At 41.3% G+C, this 21,521-nt stretch overlaps 1 protein-coding gene across 1 annotated transcript; it reads right to left on the reverse strand.

Moving 5' to 3' along the window:
• Positions 1–802: 802 nt before the first annotated feature.
• Positions 803–20,606, reverse strand: LOC125487102. Its single transcript, XM_048617168.1, has 9 exons — positions 20,492–20,606; positions 12,177–12,569; positions 11,351–11,851; positions 5,564–5,658; positions 5,446–5,468; positions 5,311–5,345; positions 5,030–5,216; positions 1,175–1,209; positions 803–1,045 (listed from the first exon to the last, which is right to left on the reverse strand). The coding sequence occupies exons 1-9, from the start codon at positions 20,544–20,546 to the stop codon at positions 834–836; spliced, it is 1,536 nt and encodes a 511-aa protein (XP_048473125.1). The 5' UTR covers positions 20,547–20,606; the 3' UTR covers positions 803–833.
• Positions 20,607–21,521: the final 915 nt, after the last annotated feature.

A 21,521-nucleotide genomic window follows, 5' to 3' on the forward strand; every position in this document is an offset into this window, starting at 1 on the left:
GACTTCCACAAATCAAGGACTCGCCTTCCTCCCAACCTCCTCAACAAGCTGACCTGCCTGTACCTGGCTTAGCAAGCTCAGGATCACCTTGTCTGGAGCTGAAGTAATTGCAGTTCAGATGGAATGAGGCCCTTATGTGATCATTAATTCAGTACTACAGGGTGTTGATTTTACGGTGGGATCTCATCACCAGAATTTCACTTTGGAGTTGGTGGGAGAGAGGTGGATATCTTCATTAACTGTCTTCCTAGCACCTTGGCTACCATTTCTCAGGGAGGAAAAGGGGAAATCTTGGCCCTTGCTTCAGTTTCAGAGTGTGAGCACCAGTCACCACAACAAGGACAGATCATCAATCACAAAGGGATCGAGCAAGACTTTGAGGGAGGGGCACATGATGTAGTCATTTAGGAGCCACCTCGCAGACTATGGTAAGGTTCAGGGTAAAACCAATCTTTGATTTAGGTCTTTCAACAAGTGTTAGACCCTTTACTGGTGGAGGCTGTTTCAGGCACCTGCCAGAGAGACCTCTAAAGTCCTAATGTGGGTCAGCTCAGAGTTGCTGACAATTTGATCAGGGAGGCTTGGTCTCTATGTTGGATTTCTTTTGCACCATTATGAGCCTGGAAAAAAAATGTGCAGCAATAGCCAATTGCCTCCATCCCAATATACAGCAGCAACCTTCCCTGACCCAACCCCTTTCATGTACCTGCAGTGGAAAGTATTCACTACCTGCTCCTGAACATGATCAGTGTAAAATATTTAAATATTTGTTAAAAAAAATGATGAATTTAAACATGAAATCTTCCTGTTACTCAACTATGTGCTGGTCTCCTTTATTTAGAATAAATAGGATTTTCCTCCATTTTAAATAGGCCATGTTCTGGGTCAGATTGTGGCAATGTTTCTCTGAGACTCCCTGCCCCTGCGCTGCCAATCAAAGAGTACATTTGGTCAGTCGGTAAAGCCATAGGATCTCCTTCTTTGAGCAGCGACAGGTTATTGAGTTCAATGGGTGCAGAGGTCTTGTGGCTCCTGGCGTCTTCGCCTAGATGTGAAGAGAGATCATGTTTAATGAGGTTCACAAGCAACCAGGGGCAGCTGGGAGATGCCTCATTACATGAAACTTGAGAATGATGACAGAGTTTGATGAGATTATAAGACTGAAACTGCTTACTTTTCACTTCCTGAATTTCAGTCGTGACACCATCACTACAAAAATACAAAGCAAAACATGAATAAACACTGAGACAATATTAAACAGCAGCCCACAGTTCTTTGTTTTGTTAAACAAAAATATGTAGAGCGATGATTATACAAATTTCTCTCTGTCATTTTGTCTCTCTCTCTCACACTCTCTCTCATTGTGTCTCCGTCTCTGTCTCTCTCTCTTCGCTGGCTATCTCCAGAAATGTGAAAGATTTTGAAGGATTCATGGTGGGAGTATGTACTGGGGATGGTGTAAAGAAGGAAGAAAGGGTGCTCTGTCTTAGGGTGGAGGTTAAGAGAAGGCGACAGTGAAAGGGAGTGACTATGGGACAAGTAGCTAAAGAAAAGATTTGTCTAGTAGAATTGTGAATGGCAGGAAGGCAGCTACATGATCGCAACGTAAAGGTATTAACAGTAAAATACAAACGAACAAAAGAAAAACTCCCAAAAATAAAATGAGGCTGGAGGTTAGAGTCTAAAATGTTTAAACTTGAGTTTGAGTCTGAAGGCTGTAAAGTACCTGATGAAAGATAAAGAGTGTGCTTTGAGCTTCATTGAAACACTGTGGCAGGTCATGGACAGATAGTTCAGAGTGGGAGAAAGGTGGAGAATTAAAATGCCAGTCAAATGGGAGCTTGAGGTCATGCTTGTGAATTGAATGAAGGCCTTAGTCTCAAAATGTAGAGGAGACCATCTCATGTGCATCAAATACTTGCATTAAATTGAAAGAAAGAGTGTTTGTGCCCTTAGACCGTGAGAAAGGAGGAGACAAAAGGATTGATGCTACATCTCCTATGCTTGGGTAGAAAGGAAAACTCCATGTGGGAATGACAGATATGTGAACCAGGCATCAAGGAGGAAATAGCCCCTTCAGAATGCTGAATGGAGAGACAGGAAAAGGGACTTTGTCTCACTTATAATAAAACCAGAAAAGTTTTCTAGTCCTCATGCCATCTCACTCCTTCACCCTGCACATATTCCTTATGCCTCAACCATGGCACCTCCAATCATCTGCCATAGCCCCTCATGTCTCCCATCCCAATCTATGTCCCCCACCCAGCTCCCAAGGCCCCTCAAACTCCTCTTGCCAAGTTAAGGTACTTAAATAGTATAGGACCTAATAGCCCTCGTGATAATAGGATATGTAAAAAATAAACCTATAAAAATAGTTGGTCATTTAGTCATAACATTCCAATTTCTTTTAAAAAGACAGTTTTGACTTGAGGATAATGCAAGTGTCAATTATCCAGGCCCTTTAAAACAGCAATAGCAGAAACTGCAAGTACACCTTAAAGACTTCATACGTGGAAATAAAAAATTGTACAGCTGACAGAATACATCGGGATACAAGAGCTGTCAACCAAATAATTTTTTGTCCTGGGCACCGGAGTTCCTCATAATGCATACTGCATACTGAAAGACCTGGACACCTTTAGGCCTAGGCTAGCATGTCACACATTGGGCAACAAGGAGCATGGGAACATCATAAAAACATTAAGAACTAGAAACAGGTGTAGGCCATTCAGCCCCTCGAGTCTGCTCCACCATTCAATACATCATATCTGATCCCATCTCAGCCTCAACACCACTTTTAAAATTTTCAATGCCCCAGCATCCTCCGCACTCTGGGGATAGTGAGTTCCACAGATTCACGACCTTTTGAGAGAAGTAATTTCTCCTCATTTCTGATTTATATCTGATACCCCTTATCCAAAACTATGACCTCTCATTCTGGATTATCCTGCAAAAGGAAACATCCTTTCTACATCTACTTTTAATCTTACATCTACTTTTGATCTACTTAGCGTCTTTTTAATCTTAATTAGATCTCCTCTCATTCTTCTAAACTCCAGACAGTATAGGGCTAAACTGTTCAATCTCTCTTCATAAGAGATCTCCTCTGAACTCCCTCCAATACAACTACATTTATCCTTAAGTAAGGGGATGTATATCGTGCACAATACTCAGGTGTGGTCTCACTAATGCCTTGTACAGTTGCAGTAACACTTTCCTACTCTTATACTCTATTCCTTTAGCAGGCCCAAAAGGCCAAGTGCTTCAAAATGGGAGTAGACGAGTTAGGTGGTTAGATGCTAGAGTAGTTAGATAGTCCAATGGACCTTATTCTGTGTTGTGAACCTCTATGGCTTGAATTCAATACCCGAATGAATATCTGAGCTCATAGCCAAGAATTCATAATGCACCTATTTTCACACACAGGTCCATGAAAATCCTACTCTCTGTGTCTATATGTCTCTCTCAGTCTGTCTGAGACTTTGTTTCTTTGGCTTTCTATGCCTTTGTCAGTAACTCTAACTCTATTTCTCTATAAGATTTCTTGATGAGATACATTTTATCATCTAGATTCAGTGTGGTGAGAGTGTGGAACTCACTACCATAGAGTTGTTAAAGTGAATAGTTGAGATGCTTGAAATGAGAGGTCAGACAAGCTTGGGAGGGAGAAGGCAATGCAGGATTACACTTGTAGATTTTGATGCTGGAAAATGGGCAGAACCTTAAGTGGAGCATAAACACCCATTTGGACTGCTTGAGCTGAATGACCTGTGCCATCTATCCTGTGTGCTCCTATGCAGTTTGGAACTAATGTGAGACACAGTGAAGACCAGCAGCTAAACTGGCACTTTGACTCAAATAGGCTGCGAGGTGTGAGAAGTGAAGATGTCCTAGCTCCCCTGAGTTTGAAGCTGAGAAGTCTTGTTAATAGAATGTAGAGAGGTCACTACCCTGTAACCAACCTGCCCAGGCTGATGTACAGTGATTTAAATAATACAATATTTCAAGGGGGTTGGCGTTTATTAAAATCCCTCCAATGTGGAAGCAGGCCATTTGCCTATTAAGTCCACACTGACCCTCCAAAAAGCACCCCACACAGACCTACCCCATGTTCCCCATGGCTAATACACCTAGCCTGCACATCTTTTGACTGTGGCAGGAAACCAGAGCACCTGGAGAAAACACAGGGAGAACGTGCAAAGTCTACACAGACAGTCACTTGAGGATGGTATTGAACCTGGGTCCCTGGCACTGTGAGGCAGCAGTGCTAACCACTGAGCCACCGTGCCACCCTATAAGAGTAGGGATGTCTGACTGCAACTGTACAAGGTGCTGCTGAGACCACATCTGGGAGCAGTTTTGATCCCCTTATTTAAGAAAAGATATCATATCATTGGAGGCAGCTCAGAAGAGATTCATTGGATGATCCCAATATGGAGGGATTGTCTTATGATCAAAGGCAAAACAAGTTGGGACTCTACTCACTGGAGTTTTTAAAACAGAGAGGTGATCTTATTGAAATGTATAGGATTCTTAAAGGGCTTGACAGGGTAAATGCTGAGAGGATGTTGTCCCTCATGGAAGAGTCTAGGATCAGAGGGCACAGTCTCAGAATAAAGGGACACCAAACGAAGACTGAATTGAGGTGGAATTTTTTCTCTCAGAGGGTTTGGAACTGTTGGTCACGGACTGCTGTGGGGGTAGATTCCTTATGCATATCTGAGGCGGATATAATAGATTCTTGATCAGTTGAGGAATCAAGGGTTATTGGGGAAGAGAAGGAAAGTGGATGTGAGGAATGTCGGATCAGCCATGATCCTATTGCATGGTGCAGCAGGCTCAAGGACAAAAAGGCCTACTCCTGTTCCTATTTGTTATGGTCTTATAGGAGGGTCAAAGTGGAGAAGTTCCCATCTTCCAGCATGGGCTCCCACACAATATAAACTATTTTCTCATCCTCCATTCTCCATAAACTTCCCTGTTGTCAGTATTGATTGATGCTGAAGGATATGGCTGTCTGTTTGTTTACCCTTTAACTGCTGGTTCTTTGATCAAACAGTACACATGCTCTGTGGAGGCAGAGATTGAGTGGATTTCCTCCTGCCCTTTGTTAGGCCTTGGCTGGCTTGGTGGTGCTGGAACTTCTGTCACTGAGTAGGCAACATGCTCATTTTCATCTGCCCATTCCCTTCTGGGAACTACCGAGTATGCGACGCCTAGACAGAAGAACAGGAACGCAATGCATGATTTCAGTTTCAACTCTGTAAAAAACAGATTTGATAGGGCTGGAGAGTAATTCAAGTTACTTACATTCATTTCCCTGTGTTAGTTGAGCACTATCATTGCTACAGTTATTAAAAGAAGAAAAGAAGCTGTAAATATTTCATTAAATGAGCAGATGTATACAACAAGTTTGCCCAAGAACTGAGAAAAGTCCATTCATACCTCAATCCTGTTGCTGAGTGTTCCTCATAAGACATGTGTAAGATTGAAAAGACAAAGTTAAAAATTGCTGTGAACAATTTTCCAGATTTAAATTCAACAACTTAAACCTCATACTTACCTTTGGCCATTTGTTTTTTCTAATCATTAAGTAAACCCCAACAACGCAAATTGGTACAAACACACAGACTAGGGCTATGATCATAATGATTAGATCTGCAGAGAAGAAGCAGCATTAATATGGGAAGAAAACATACTTTTAAACCACAATTTATGGAATTATCAAGCTATGGATTAAATTCTGTAGCTATAACTCAAGTATGCATAACTTCAATTGTTTAAGACCCTAAGTGAATCTTTGTAACCCTGGCTTTTATGTTTACCTGTAGCTGCATGAAAATGTACTAGTCAAGTTAAAACCTGTACTAACCTCTAAGCTTTTGGGATGTGTGAGAACTTCGTTCTTTAGGAATGGATCTAATGCCTGATAGCAAACACCAATGACAAATCGATTATGTGTCACTGGTCAATTCGATCTAATTGTCTGTAAAGGTTGAAGCCACTTGGCTATTTCAGTACACGAAAACACTGTAGGTGTTTACCAAAACATAAGGAAGTTTGTTCTGAGAAGGAGATATATTGGCCAAGCATATGAGCCCAACTGCATTGCTATTTGAATTTCAGACAACTTAGAAATAAAGAGGAAGTCATACACAATTGAAAAGGTGAGTGAATTAAATGTGATATAAAACAAAGTACAAACACAATGGGTGGAATTTTATGAGGGCCTGAGTGACAATCATGAGGTTGTGACAGAGTCATGTAAAAAGTCCGGCAGGGTCTGTCTTGATGTCAGGAGCAAATTGTAGCATCTTTCATGCAATATGCTGAATGGTGAAGTAGCAGCAAGTTGTCAATGAAAGGGGGATTATAGCTTGTAAAGCACCTTATTAATGATACAACTCTCTTCATTAATATCCAGATTCCCATTGACCGAATGTGCCAAACAAGCTGGACATTGAGAATTCTCACATGGAAATCAGAGTGGGTACCTGGCCAATTCAGCTCGCTGCTTACTCCAAAGGACCTCTGTGTTGGACACCAGGCACCAATGTGACAGCACATGATCTATGGGCACGGCCACACAAACTGCTCATCCGCAGACATTGGTATCTGACATGTACCAGTCTCTAAGAAAATTCCTCATAGAAAATCTCTGATGCACTTACCGGACATTTCTGTACTTCAGTGCTGCACCTCACGGTGTGTCAGTAGCTCTCACTGAAATCCTGTAGCAAGGACACCTTATGCTTAGGGACACACATCCAGCTCATGGACTGGACAATGTGATAACTCCAGGCTCTTTACCCACTGTCATAGCACTCACTCATTCTGCGTCAACCTGGATGCCCTCAGCATCACTGCCTCTCATTTTCTTAGTGCACCTCAACCCCAATGATAGGCTCACAGTTTTGCCATGCTGTTTAGCACAGACACAAAGCCAAGAAGCTTCTCATGATGCCCAGCAGCTTTCAGTCAAGTGGAGGGAGATAGCCTTCACTCAGGGACTATCGGCACGAACAGCCAAGGGCAAACCCCAATACCAGTACAGGGGCTTAGACACGGTCAGGGAGATCATGGTCAGGAGGGGCATGCAGTTGATTATTGGGCAGCCCACCACTCTTCTTGACCCTTTCTGCCCTACTGTGGGCTGTTTCGCTCCAGGAATGAGAGACAGGCAGCTATTAGAGGAGATGGAAGTGAGTGGCACAGCTATTACAGTTGGTCCAGTTGGGGAGGTGTCCCCAAGCAAGAGAGTAGGCAGCACAGAGGGCATGCAGGAGTTAAAGATGTTGGGGTTAGGGTGGGTGACAGCGAGTGTGGAAAGATGTTGCAGGCAATAGTGAGAGTGTTAAAGCATGAGCCTTGATGGGAGCTGGGTGCAGTAGCAGATTGAGAGTAAGTCTGAAGTATCAGAGAGAAGGTGATGGCATTTACCTTGGTGGACTGGAGAACGTCATTAGTCTTCTTTCTGCAATAACTGGGCATTCCTCCAGATGGCTGAGACTGCTTTAACTCGGTGGCAATCTCAGACCAGGCTGGAAGGAGTGGTGATGGGGCCTAATGTGTGCTCCTGGGAAAGAGGAAGTCCTCTCCTGCGCCACCCTGCACAGCAGCACCTCAAGTTTCCTCCCCACAAAGCTGGGGGACTGATTTCCCCCTTTCTGCCATGTCTGGGGCAAATATCAGGAACGATGCAGAGCAGCTCCAGACTGACAGAGTTTGTCTTGGTGCACAACTGTCTTTTAAAGATGGCACTGGCACTAGGAATGCTGGTAATTTATGGGATATCCCAACAGTAGTGAGTTGTTCCAAGAATGATTTGTAGCAAGGTGGGGATCAAATCAGATCAGAGGAACAGGAATAGGGTAGATAGTTAATGATGAGAGTTTAGTAATATACAGCAAGAAATTTCAGTAGGCCATCTAGCAAAAATGTCTTTCAAAAAACTCAACAAGACCGGGCACTTGGACAAAAATAAAGTAAGACTCAGTCTAATGTGTTAACGCCTGGAATTAAATGTGAATAATTAATTTGTATTTAACAATATTATGGGAACACTTTACGAAATAGTAATGTCTCCCCAGGGCTCCTGAATGAAATATAATGATAAATACCGAGACAGCACACTTAGGATAAAAGATAGAATTCATTAAAAATGGCCCAACCCTAAAAGAAATTGGAATAACTAACCTCAGGTGTAGCTCAAATATTGTCACTACTGTGATAAAATATAGACTATCAATTTCCAAATTCTGTCATCTGACGTTAATACCTGGCAATTTCTAAAACTGCAATAGTTTTAGGAAGTAAAAGCACTAACTGAAAATGGTCAAGTAATCAGCTGTCCACAGGCTGGGCCATGCTACATGAGAAAATTTGTGAAATAAACAAATGATCAGTCTGAGGTTGTTGACTTGCTCATCGAGCTGGCTTGTTTCTGTTCAGGCGTTTCATCACCATGCTTGGTGACATCATCAGTGGAGCCTCCGATGAAGCGATGTTATTCTACTCTGCTTGGAATTTATACTGTCCGGTCCGTTATGGTGAGTACTGTCATTTCTGGTTTTGATCTGTATGAGTTTGTATATTGGGTCCAATTCTATATGTTTGTTGATTGAAGTATGGGTGGAGAACCATGCCTCTAGGAATTCCCGTGTGTTTCTATGTTTGGCTTGGGCTACTATGGTTACCTTGTCCCAGTTAAACTGATGGCTTTCATCGTCCGAGTGTATAGATATTAAGGAGAGTTCGTTGTGCCATTTTGCTGCTAGCTGATGTACGTGCATTCTGATGGCTAGTTTCCTTCCTGTCTGTCCGATGTAATGTTTGTGGCAGTCGTTGCATGGTATTTTGTAAACCACGTTGGTTCTGCATGTTGTGGGAATGACGCCTTTAAACCTTGTAAGTGGTTGTCGTAGAGTGGCTGTGGGCTTGTGGCCACCATGATGCCTGGTGGTCTTAGGAGTCTTGCTAACAACAAACTAGCTGTCCAGCCAACTGAGCTAACGCACCCCCAGATCAATGCCCACTCAAAAGCTCTCTATACCACTTTGCAGCTTCTTTATCATTAACAGGTTGATAGTGAGCAGGAATCATATTGGACCAGAAGAATTTTAATTCAATTACAGCAACATCATGGAGATTTTGGCGCGAATTGCATTATCTCCACCACCCTCAGTCTTGAGAATAAGTGATGAGGAAATATAACAATCGACTGAAAGAGCTGGGTACAGAATATATTACTCAATCAAATTCTTAGAACATCATCACAACTGGGTGTTTAGGAAATGCCACAAGTAACAATTAGAAAGAATGAAGGATTAGAGGATTAGAGGGTAAATTCCCTGATTTGAATGGTACAAAAAGCCTTTGTTGTTTCAAATGACAATGACTGCAATGGAAAAAGCTGAGTCAGTCCTTAGAAAGGAGATGTTACAAGAACATATGGTGTTGTTTATTTGGAACAGAGTGGGAACAGCTTAAATTGGCCAAAGATAATCAAACAACTCCAAACAATGTCAGTATGCTGTAGTAAAGGAGGAAAGGAAAAGGACATCTCATGTATGTAAAAGTAATGTTAGCAGTAAGAATGCGGATTGGGATTATTTTATAGTGGAACCCATTGGGATGTTGAAATAGAATATGTATGTATCCTTTGCAGACCCTCAACAAACTGAACTAAATGAGGTATTGCCTGACTGTTGAGTGTTGTTCGGAAAGAGAAGGGTTTACATACCTCAGTGTGATGCTAGGAAGCCAGGGAAGGTAACTTGAGGTTTTGTAGGAGCTAAGAAACCACATGTGACATGGCCATTCAGAAATAAGGGAAAGACCATGACAAGTACATGTATCTCAAGGTGGGATCTTACTGTGTTAGCACTGACCTCCATAAAATGTGGAATGAAGAAGACTTATACAAGATTCAAAGATTCACCTGTTGCTTTAAGTCAGCACAGATCACCTCAATAGGGAATCATGTTTTGTTCCGTTTACCAATCCATAACATTACTAAGCTTTTTAAAGCAACAGAAAATGGTCTTTTCTATTGCAAAAGATGCAATAGAGAAGGGAAATACAAGTAGAAGAAACTTTCTTCTGTATTTTAACCCCTTGTTGTCCCTGTCCCAGGAGTGTCTACTTAAGAACAAGAACATAAGAACCAGGAGCAGGAGTAGGCCATCTGGCCCTTTGAACCTGCTCTGCTATTCAATAAGATCATGGCTGATCTTTTCATGGCCTCAGTTTCCCTCACCTACCCTCTCACCATAACTTTAATTCCTTTACTGTTTAAAAATGATCTAAGCTATAAAAACATTCAATGAGGAAGCTGCAATTACTTCACTGGGCAGGGAATTCCACAGATTCACAACCCTTTTGGGGAAGAAGTTCCTCCTCAATTCAGTCCTAAATCTGCTCCTCCTAATTTTGAGGCTATGTCCCCTGGTTCTAGTTTCACCTGCCAGTGGAAACAACTTCCCTGCTTCTACCTTACCTATTCCCTTCATATTTTTGTGTGTTTCTATAAGATCCCCCCTCATTCTTCTAAATTCCAATGAATATAATCCCTGTCTACACAGTCTCTCCTCATTATGGGGACAGAGCTGAGGGGACTTTAAGTTTACTTTGAGTTCAAATGAGTAGAGGAAAGTTTACTCTGTATTTTAACCCCTGGTAGTCACAATCCTAAGAGAGTTTGATGGGGGTGGAGTTGTGGAAGCGCCATTTTCATTTTTAAAATGTTGAAGGAACATTATTTTGAGTTTAAAAGAGTCGAGGGACCTTTGATTTCTAAAAATTCAAGGAAACTTTACTTTTCTGTTTACAAAGATTGGAGAAGGGAAATAGGGGAAGATCATGGAGCGGAAAAAATAAACAAGGAAATACACATGCTGGAAATCAGAAACAGAAACAGAAATTGCTGGGAAAATTCAGCATGTTTGACAGCATCTGTGGGAAGAAAGCTGAGTCAAGGTTTTGTGTTTGATGACCCTTCTTCAGAACATTAGAATCTGGAATAATACATGGTGAAGGAAGGAAATGAAACCTAATTGTAGCAGGTACAAACTCTACAAACCTACAATTTCTGATGTCAAATTATTCATATTCAAGATTGTTGAACTTAATTTTCCTGTTTGTATGAGCTAGTCTGCTGGCCATGGCAAATATTCCAGATGTTGAGGAGTCTGAGAGTTCATTTCTCCAGATTTCACTCCAGGTTTCCTGGGACTAATGGTTAACAAATGAAATTGAACCAACTTACATCAGGTGCAAACCAACCAACAGATCCCTTAGTGTGAATTATTGTTGATGTTAAATGATTCATATTTCAAACTGTCAGACTTACATTTCTTCCTTGGGCGAAGTCCATTGCTTTCTATTGTGCGAGCTCCACTGCTGGTCACTACAGATGTTCCAGATGCTGAGGTGGGGCTGTGTGTAGATTCCATGCTTGACTCTGTCACAGTGAGGGAGATGTTTGCTGCAATTTTCCAGATAGGTTTCCCTGCCTCCATACCGTGTAAAACACAGAGATATCTGCCACCGTCCGTCACCTCCAGTGACCGAATAGTAAGGTTGAGAAACTGTATTTTATCAGTCAGATTGGGTGAAGTGTGGTTAAAGATTCTTTGTGCTGACTTGCCATCCACACAGCAGCGTAGGTTAGAATATACTGCATATTCTGCCGTATGAATAGAGGACAGACACTTGTTTTCTGATGTGATCCAAAGTAGAGTGAAGGGATGGGATTTAACAAGTTCAAATTGGCAGGTTAAAGTCACATTGTCTCTCTCTGACACAGTCAGCGATGAGGGGTTTTTGTCAGTAGAAAATGTTTCATCAGATTCTAGAAACAACATTGAAAATATGTCACTTTAACAATCTCCAAAGTAGAACTTAGTGAAATAATCATGTTAACTGCATGCACTGCGTTACTCCATATACCTGGGCTGTTACCTCCTCAACAGAATGTCCAGCAAAACCAGCCCCTCGGAAAGCTGTCTCTCATGACTCTATTTGTTTATACACACAGTAATCTCATCTTAATAAAGACTCTAATCTTGTCCAATGGCTGCTCCCTGTCCTAAAACATTCCAAAATCTAACCTTGTAGTTCTCAAATATTCCTCCTGTAATCACTTCCCATTTTCTCCTCTTCCCCAGTTCACATACCACTCAGATTTACCACCAAGAACAAGTGGTGGTCTTCACATCCAGGCCCTGTGAGTGTGATCCAGGATGGACAGATCGATGATGCTCCTCCAATGGAATTCTGAACTGTGCATGTAAAAACTGTTGAGTCATTTGGCTTCACTTTGAATGTCAGAGAATTAGATTCCATTTCATCTTTGGTCAATTTGCATTGTCTACATTGCTGCTCACTTTTCTTAAGTTTGTCTTTTTCACAATCACCATTTTTATCCACTTTTCTGTTACACGTCATGTTCAAAAATTCTGAACTGAGGTCATTGGTACTGCACAAGATTCCAGCCTCCCCAGCACCAATGGATAGGTTACAGAGTAGAGTGGGAATATCCTCCGATTGGGTATAAAGATAGATGGATCCTGCAGGAAAATGTGAGAATCAAGAGAAATAAAATACATTTTATTCAGAAAAAAATATTGAACGTGCAATTAAAATCACACTGTAAATTAAGGAAATGTAAATGTTTTTACATCACACATTGACTTGTTATGGATGGTTATTGTTATTCCTTTCGCAAGTCTTTGGAATGTAAAGCTATCTGATTGACATCCAATTACTGAGAGCAATAGAGAAAGCAACATTTTATTAACAGCATCCAATTATAATGCAGCCTCAATAACCTCAAACCACGAAAGACAATTACTTGATGGAAATGTTGAATGTTCCTAATCCGGTTGAGACCCGAGTGACCACAGCCATAAATAGCCAAAATGCAGCAGAGAAAATTTCACCTGAAATTGCCTGAGCCCTGAGTTCCTCACTAGCGACTGTTTGAGAACATGCTGGACTCACTGAAAACAGCCCCACTAACAGGAAATAAAACTGCCTCTCCCAGCTACACTTTCCACAACCTGGCTCAGTCAAACCTATGGACGAGTTCGGCCATTCATCTCCAGACTTGTCAAAGTTATCAGCAGTAGAAGAAAATTAAGGGGTAAAAGGGATGGAGGAACTTAAAACAATCACTATCCTAGTGAAAAAGTAATGGGAAAACTGATGGGACTAACTGCATCCTTGTGTCTTGATGGAAAGAAAGTTTAGAAAGAAAGAGGAAGGATATACTTTTAGACTTAGCAAGCAGGCTAGAATTGAGTTTTACTAGGGATAAGAGGAAAGCTAAAATTGTAAAGAAGTTATACCAGAAAAGCAGGAAAGTGTAGTGGAATTAGAAAAAATTAAATTGCAAATAAGACAATTGGATTTAGAAAGGAAAAAGGAGAGAGAAAAATGAACATTTGAGTTGGAAAAGATGAAGTTGGAACTTGAAGCAAAAAGACTTCAAATGACAGAGGTAAAAGTACAAGATAGAAGTGATGATGAGCAAATCCATCGTTGCCAACAGCCTGGTAGGGATATATACAAATATGTCCAAGCCTTACCAAAATCGGATGAAAAAGATGTTAAAGCCTTTTTTATTTCCTTTGAGAAATTGGCCAAACAGATGAACTGGCCAGAGACTACGTGGATAATTTAGACCAAGTTGGTAGGCAGGGCTAGTGAGGTATTTGCAGTGCAGTCAGAGGAGGTGTCAGGAGACTATGAAGGAGTGAAACAGGCTATTTTGAGTGTCTACAAATTTGTACCAGAAGCATTTGGGCAACGGTTCAGAAATATAAGGAAGGAATCAGGTCAGACTTATGTCAGGTTTTAAAGAATTAAACGTAGCAACTTCGATAGATGGGTGAGAGCATTAAAGAAAGAAAATGCATATGGGGATCTTAGAGAGATTATTCTGCTGGAGGAGTTTAAAAACTCACTTCCAGAGATGATAAGAACTCATGTTCAGGAACAGAAATTCCAAACAGTAAGAAGAGCAGCAGAGATGGCAGATGAATATGCATTAGTGCATAAATCGAAGTTTAGCTTCTGAGAGCAATTTCATTCCACGTGGGATAGAGATTGGGAAAAAGGGAGATCCTTCAATGAAAATCAAAAAGTAGATCACCCTGGGAGCAGTTCACCACAGGTGAAAAAAGAAACCCAAGAGGGTGAAAAAGAAGTGAAAGTCTTCAGGTGTCCCTTCTGTAATAGAGGGGGACACACAAAGTGACAGTGCTGGTGGATTAAGAGAGACAAATGGGCTGTATCAAGTGTCATGTTTAAAGTCATGCCCTTTGGAATAAAGAATGCTCCAGCCACATTTGAAAGAATTATGAACAGAGTTGTGGCAGGATTGTGCCATCTATATAGGTGGTTTAATGACCTTTAGCCATTTGTGGCCAGATCACATGGTGCATTTAGCAGAGCTCTTTGAGAGACTACAGAAGGCAAAGTTGGTCATAAATTTGACAAAGACAGAACTTGCGAAGGCAGAAGTCACATTCTTAGGACACAACATCGGACATGGAAGGATGACCCAGAGGAACGTGAAAACAATCCATTGAGGAATTTCCAAGATCATCCTCGAAGAAGGAGGTGCTACGCTTTTTGGGACTGAGTGGATTCTACCAGAAATTTGTACCAAACATTAGTCGCGTGGTGACATGCTGACGAATTTGTTAAAGGACAATACAAAATTTCAGTGGACAGAACAATGCCAGGAGGCATTTGAGAATTTAAAAGCCATGTTAACCACTACACCAGTTTTAACCACAGCAAATTTCTTGAAACACTTTAAAGTTGCTATCGATGCAAGCGATGTAGGCACTGGAGCTGTGCTGTTACAGGAGGATGATGGCAGAATTGAAAGGCCAATTGGTTATTTTTCAAAGAAACTCAATACCCACCGGAGAAAATATTCAACTGTTGAAAAGGAGTTATTGAGTTTGGTACTAGCCTTACAACATTTTAATGGTTATGTGGCAAACAATATTTCGGAGATGCTGTGTACACTGATCACAACACTTTGACATTTTTGTAAAGATTTAAAGACAAGAACACCAGGCTATTTTGTAGGAGTCTTATGTTACAAGCAATTGCACATGTTGGGAGTTGTGAAACTATTATTGTGGATGTGTTATTGCAGGTTTAAAAGAAGAATTTGTGTATAAGATAGACACGGTAGTGTTCAATATTATATATGTATAGGGAATTAGTATGAAATGTGTAACTCTAGATTATTGACTTATGTTATCTAGTAATAATGACATTAAGATTTAGAGAAAAAAATGAAGCCATCTTTTTATAATGATCATTCATTTTTTCTGAAGGGGTGTGGTGTTGCGAAGTTGGGTATACTACTTGTGAATTGGAAGGCAGGATGTTAGAATTTGTTTGTAAAATGATGGGGGAAGAGTGTGTGGTCCCTTTAAAGGATTTTTTTTAGGCTCGGAGATTAAAAAAAGTCTGCAGGCAGCAGCAGATGCGCAGAGAGTTCTTGAAATTGAAACATTGTATTAAAAGGCTATACTTAGCAGGCAAAGCAGTATTTTTACCAAAACAACAGGTATTCGAATTTAGCCAATTAATTTAAACCAGGCCCTGGATACCAAAGCCCAAGTAAATTTAAATCTAATGGTTTTGACAACCTCAGACCAGTCCTATTATAAGAAATTAAAGGTCATCAAGGGGATAAAAGAACAGGGCAAATGAAAATCGGTGTTGGAGAGGTTGTTGACTTGCTCGCCCAGCTGACTTGTTCTTGTTCAGGCATTTCGTCACCATGCTAGGTGACATCATCAATGGAGCCTCTGATGAAGCTTGGTGAAGATTTCCCATTCTTGGGCAATTTTTAGCATGTTACGCCCGTAGGTGTTTAAAGTTTTGGCAAAGATCTGTAGATCGGGTTGTGGGTGAGGTTGTTGACATGCTCGCCGAGCTGGCTTGTTCTCATTCAGACATTTCGGAGGCTCCACTGATGATGTCACCTAGCATGGTGACAAAATGTCTGAATGAGAACAAGCCAGCTCGACGAGCAAGTCAACAACCACATAGACCTTTGCTAAAACTTTAAATCAATGTGAGATCAAAACAGCATCTCTTACGAGAACAGCTCTCAACAGCCATCACCTCTAAAGAAAGAGAAAATCACTGACTTTCACAGAAATCTCTAAGATATCAGAGTAAGCACCATCTAAATAAAGGTACTATGGCACTCGTAGCTAATATTCCTGACACACAATTTCGACAGACGAAGGCGTTCCTGACTGGAGGACAGCAGAGAAGGCAAAGAATATTTTGGAAAACTTATTTTAGCTGTAATTTTGAGAGATGAAGCTTTAATTTTTTCTCATTAATTTGCTTTACATAAGTGGGATTTTGTTTTATTTGGGATTAGTTAGTAGTTAAGGGGGAATTGTTCAGTTTGTTAGTAGTTCTGTTAATTTGTTTACTGTCGGAGTTAGATAAATAAAATTGTTACTTGTTGATTATAAAGTGAGTATCAGGGATTTCTTTCATTTAACCACAACTTTAATAGATTAAGAGGCGAGGCAAGCTTCTGTGGGTGTTTCGGGTTTAGTTATCAGAAAGGTGTCGACCATTCCTTCGTGACAGTGGCTACAGAGGATACGTTGGTTGTAATGTCCCCAAAACTTGCGGGATTCTGCAAAGTTCCTGGCAGATTGGAAATTACAAATGTAACCCAACACCTCTACTCAAGAACAGTTGTAGCCACAAAGCTGGAAATAATAGGTCAGTTAGCCCAACATCTGGCATTAGGAAAGGACTGTTCCAATTCACAAGTGATCTGCTATGACCTCTTACAACAGACCCAAGGAGCTGAATGACCTACTTCAGTTACTGATTCCTTCAAGAGTTTACTGCCTGATTCCTACTTGTTCTTGTCAAAACAGAACATTTCCCAGCTCAGAAAATCATGATCTAGACTGAACTTCAAAAGGACATCCCGTCCACCACCAGATGTTGCACTATCCCCTTCCCAAGTATCGATGGCCTCCATTCCTACCTCACCCTCAGTGCTGCTCAAACCTCCATTCCTATCTCACCCTCAGTGCTGCTCAAACCTCCATTCCTACCTCACCCTCAGTGCTGCTCAAACCTCCATTCCTACGTCACCCTCAGTGGTGTTGTTACCTCCATTCCTACCTCACCCTCAGTACAGTCAGTTCCACTATAACGCGTATCTCTTCAACATGAATTAGCTTTAATGCAACTGAAGAATTTAGACCGCTATTTGTAGAATGTGAACTTTCCTTATCTCTATTGGTTATAACACAATTCCGGCCCCATTAGTTTAAATGGCGCGGCTATTGTGCGATTTTCTTATAGCGTGAGATTACATGAGAACGGAACTATCACGTCATATCAGAACTGATTGTACTGCTGGAACTTATCACAATTTAATATCCTTGACAACTCACATTTTCTGGATTTCACAGAACACAGCCTTCCAAAACCAGAACCATCTCCCACATTCTACCCTATAATGGTATCCAGCCCTGCAAACACTCCTGTCTCTTCCCCTTAAGCACTTAGTTAAATTTTTCTTGACATCCCTCAGACACCTACACAGAGTAACAGTCAGGGTCAGCTATTCTCAGCTGCTCATCAATGATCTTCCCTCCATCCTAGAGCTGGTGTTGATCAATAATTTCAGTATTTGGCTCATTTATAATCTTTCAGATACTGAACCGATCTGTGCCCAGATACAGTGAGACCCTGATAATATCCAGCATTAAGCTGATAAGTAGCAAGTGACATTTGATACCTCAACTGACAGATTTATTCTTTTAAGAGATGACATTAGACTTAACCACCTCCTTTTAGCATTCAAAGGCATTACCATGGTCAAAGCCCCAGCATCAATAGCCAGGGAGGTGATCCTTGATCTGAAACAAAACTGAATCAGTCACATAACACTGCAGTTCCTTGAGCAGGTTAGAGACTTCCACTTTTCCAAAGACATCTTCTTAGGGCACAGGTCTGGCTTATAATGGAATACTCTCCACTTGCCTGGGTGCATGCAGATGCCATAAAGAAGCTCATCACTATCCGAGATAAATCCATTGATTGATACCCTGTCCACTAACCGAAACATTCTTTGCACCATACTGTGGCTGCAGTTTGCATTATCAGACAGCAAGATAGCAACTCACCAAGCTTCCTTGCGACCTCTATTTCCAAGAAAGACACATGCAGCAAATGTAGGGTGCAACCACCAAGTTCCCCTCACCAAGTCATAAACCATTGTAAATTTGACATAAATCATTTGGTTTCTGCAAGGTCACTGAGTCTAAACCTGAAACTGCTGACCTGAATCTGGGGAAAGCTCACACTACTGAAATTGTAGCAATTCTAGAGGAAGGTCCACCTGAAGATCTTTGATATTGTAAGAGGCACTACATAAATGTAAGCATTCCTTTTTGACTTATATGTAGCAGGTTTCTGATCAGCCTATGTTTTTGAATGCTCCTCTCCAGCTGGTTAGATGTTAAAATGTGATGGTGAAGGTACCACGAGCTCTGAATGGTTGCTTTGAGTTCCCAAAAAGAGCATTCCTAAAATGACTAACATGGATTTGCTTTTGCAAAGTGAACAGCTACCTACACACCAGCCCTTGCTGCAATGATGCTGACAAATCATAACTGAAGACCCCAAACCAAGCTCAATTAGAAATCGAACATCAACCATATTGTACTTATAGTCAGAGATAATACCATTTGTCATTTGAGGATTAGGCTGTCTGCACAAAACCCCTCTGAACCCATATGTTCAATGCCTACAAACTGTTACTACAAACTGCAATGGGTTAACCAGCACTTTAGGTGGATGCTGTATAATGCAAATCATCTGCATGTGGAATACACAGCTCAGGGATGGGCCATTCAGTCTTCCTGGTCCTTGACAACAGAAATGTGCCACATGGAGTTCCTCCCAGCCCTGTTCATCAAACTCTATCTGCATATCCTTCTAACTCATCTCAATCTTTAAGAATTACATTCTTACGTAGAGGAATCATTCTTCAGTCAGAGCATTTGGGATGGGATCAGCTTGCCTCTAGAACTATAAAAATAGGAACAGGAGTGACCTCAACTGAGTGCTGCAGACTGGCACGTTCCACGGTCCAGGACTACACGCTGTGAGACACATTAAAGCTTGGGGCAGCCGTTGGCAAGGCACAATGGAGAAAGACCACCTGCTAAGGCCTTTCTGCCAAAATACAATGGGGGTCTGTTCAGGTATCAGACCCTCCCAGTGCCTCAATGTATGTAAATGTAGTCTTGTACAAGTAACAAATGCTTACTAGTTTGTTTGCTCTCCGTATGTAAAGACTGCACAGAACCAAACTGCTCGAGGGGCTATGGATGTATACAAAGATATTTTATGAATAAAGTACATTTTTGAAATAAAAAAAGAGTACGCCATTCAGCCCTTCGAGCCAGCTCTGTCAATGCCCTGTTCCCACTTTTCCTCCTTATCCTTTGAGCCCGTTAGCCCAACTCCTTGAAAAAACTGTTCTCACCTCAATTGATTTCTGTGTCAGACAATCCCACAGGCTCACCACTCTCTGGGTGCAGAAATTTCTCCTATCTCAATCCTAAATGGCCCACCCCATATGCTTAAACTGTGACCCCTAGTTCTGGACACACCGGTCATCAAGGAAATCTTTCCTCCATTTATCAAGCTTAGTCCTGTTAGAACTTTATAGGATTCTGCCCTCATTCTTCTGAATTCCAGTCAATATAGTCCTAACTGATCCAGTCTGTCTTTATAGATCAGTCCTGTTAACCCAGGAATCAGTCTGGCAAACTTTTGTTGCACTCGCTCAAAAGTCAGAATATCCCTTCTCTGATAAAGAGACCAAAAAAACAATATTCCGCGTGTGGTCTCACCAAAGCCCCGTACAAGAGCAGCAAATCCTCATATGAGAATTTAATGCAGTTGTCTTTATACTGTTTTAACAAAGCGTTCAATAAAAGACAGTCCCAGTACTAAAGGAAACCATTTGTTCTATTATGCAGTACTGGTTGCTTACAGTCAAATCCATTGCTCCCAAGTTCCTGCATCATCCTCTAAACCAAATGCTTATTTAGCTTTTAGTTAAAACACGCCAACTTATGTCTATATATAGGTTGATATATTAAGAAATGTATGCATAAAATATGCTGCTACCCAGCCTGCAAAATCCTCTCTGTAAAGAACTTCATTCTAATTTCTTTTCACTCGCCTCATGCAAATTTAAAACTGATAATCAAAGATTCATCATAATCCCATAAGTCATGGTTGGTGAATACATTTTTTAAAAGGTACAGCAAGGACTGTGACGTGCCCTCATTAAACATCCAAACAATAACAGCACCACTGGGAATTGACCATGTTTGCATTTCTGTATTGAGATACAGATAGAAACTTATATTTCCAGATAAAGTTTAATCCTTACCAGTAACTTGTTGGAGCAGAACAAAAAGGCTGAACAGCAATGCAGCGAGTGCCATTTCAGGCTCCTGGTCTATTACTAAAGAAGCTCATCAGTTGTTTCACAATTCCCTTCTGCTCTGTGTGGAAAAAAAAAGAGAAGTTTGCCTTTAAGGGGTAGAAGAAAAAAAAAACTGCTTCCTATTTCTCAATTCAGGTGGAATCTGCAAGCTAGCATTTTTTAAAAATGTATTCACGGTATGTGGGGGTTGCTGGCCTGGCTATGCCTTGCTTACCTCTAATTGTCCTAGAGGTGAAATGCCTTCTTGAACTATTTGTTGTAGGGATTGCTCACAAGGCTGATGGAGGGAAACATAAACAGGAATTGCTGGAGAAACTCAGCAGGTCTGGCAGCATCAGTGGGAAGAAATCGGGAGCTGAGCGACATTTCACAGAACCTCTGAGACCACTGTTCCCAAACCAGAACTGGTCATGGGCCTTGGACTGCCCAGGGCCTGACCTCAAAATATCCGAGCTGACCTCGCAGCAAAAGGAGGAAAGACGATGAAGCCGTTACAGCACTGAGAGATGTGTGAGAAGGTGTGCATGCAGCCAGTTCCACAGCACACAGCCATCTCCACACTGCCCAGGACTACTGAGCCCGGGCTCACAAGCTTAACACTGCTGCCTGTCTCGCCGAATTTTAAAATAGGAGAATAGTTTTTAATGCAGCAAGTTATTGAGTCTGAGAGTCTTACAGCACAGAAACAGACCAACTCATCCATGCCGACCAAGTTTCTCAAACGAAACTAATCCCATTTGCCTGCATTTGGCCCATAGGTTTCTAAACCTTTCCTATTCATGTACCTGTCCAAATGTCCTGTAAATATTGTAACTGTACCTGCCTCTACCACTTCCTCTGGCAGTTCACTCCACAGAGGTATCACCCACTGAGTGAAAAAGTTGCTCCTCAGGTCCTTTTTAAATCTTTCTCCTCTCATCTTAAAATTAAGCCATCCCAATCCTTTGCTATTCACCTTATCTAAAGCCCTCAT

The sequence above is a fragment of the Rhincodon typus genome, chromosome 36 (genome assembly GCF_021869965.1).
Source record: "Rhincodon typus isolate 14 chromosome 36, sRhiTyp1.1, whole genome shotgun sequence".
Taxonomy (NCBI): domain Eukaryota; kingdom Metazoa; phylum Chordata; class Chondrichthyes; order Orectolobiformes; family Rhincodontidae; genus Rhincodon; species Rhincodon typus.

Coding starts and splice junctions, on each gene's coding strand:
- LOC125487102 (XM_048617168.1), bottom strand. CDS start 20,546: ATGGCACTCGCTGCATTGCTGTTCAGCCTTTTTGTTCTGCTCCAACAA. Junction 5,346..5,445: donor CACTCAGCAACAGGATTGAG/GTATGAATGGAC, acceptor TAATAACTGTAG/CAATGATAGTGCTCAACTAA. Junction 5,217..5,310: donor ACTAACACAGGGAAATGAAT/GTAAGTAACTTG, acceptor TCTTCTGTCTAG/GCGTCGCATACTCGGTAGTT.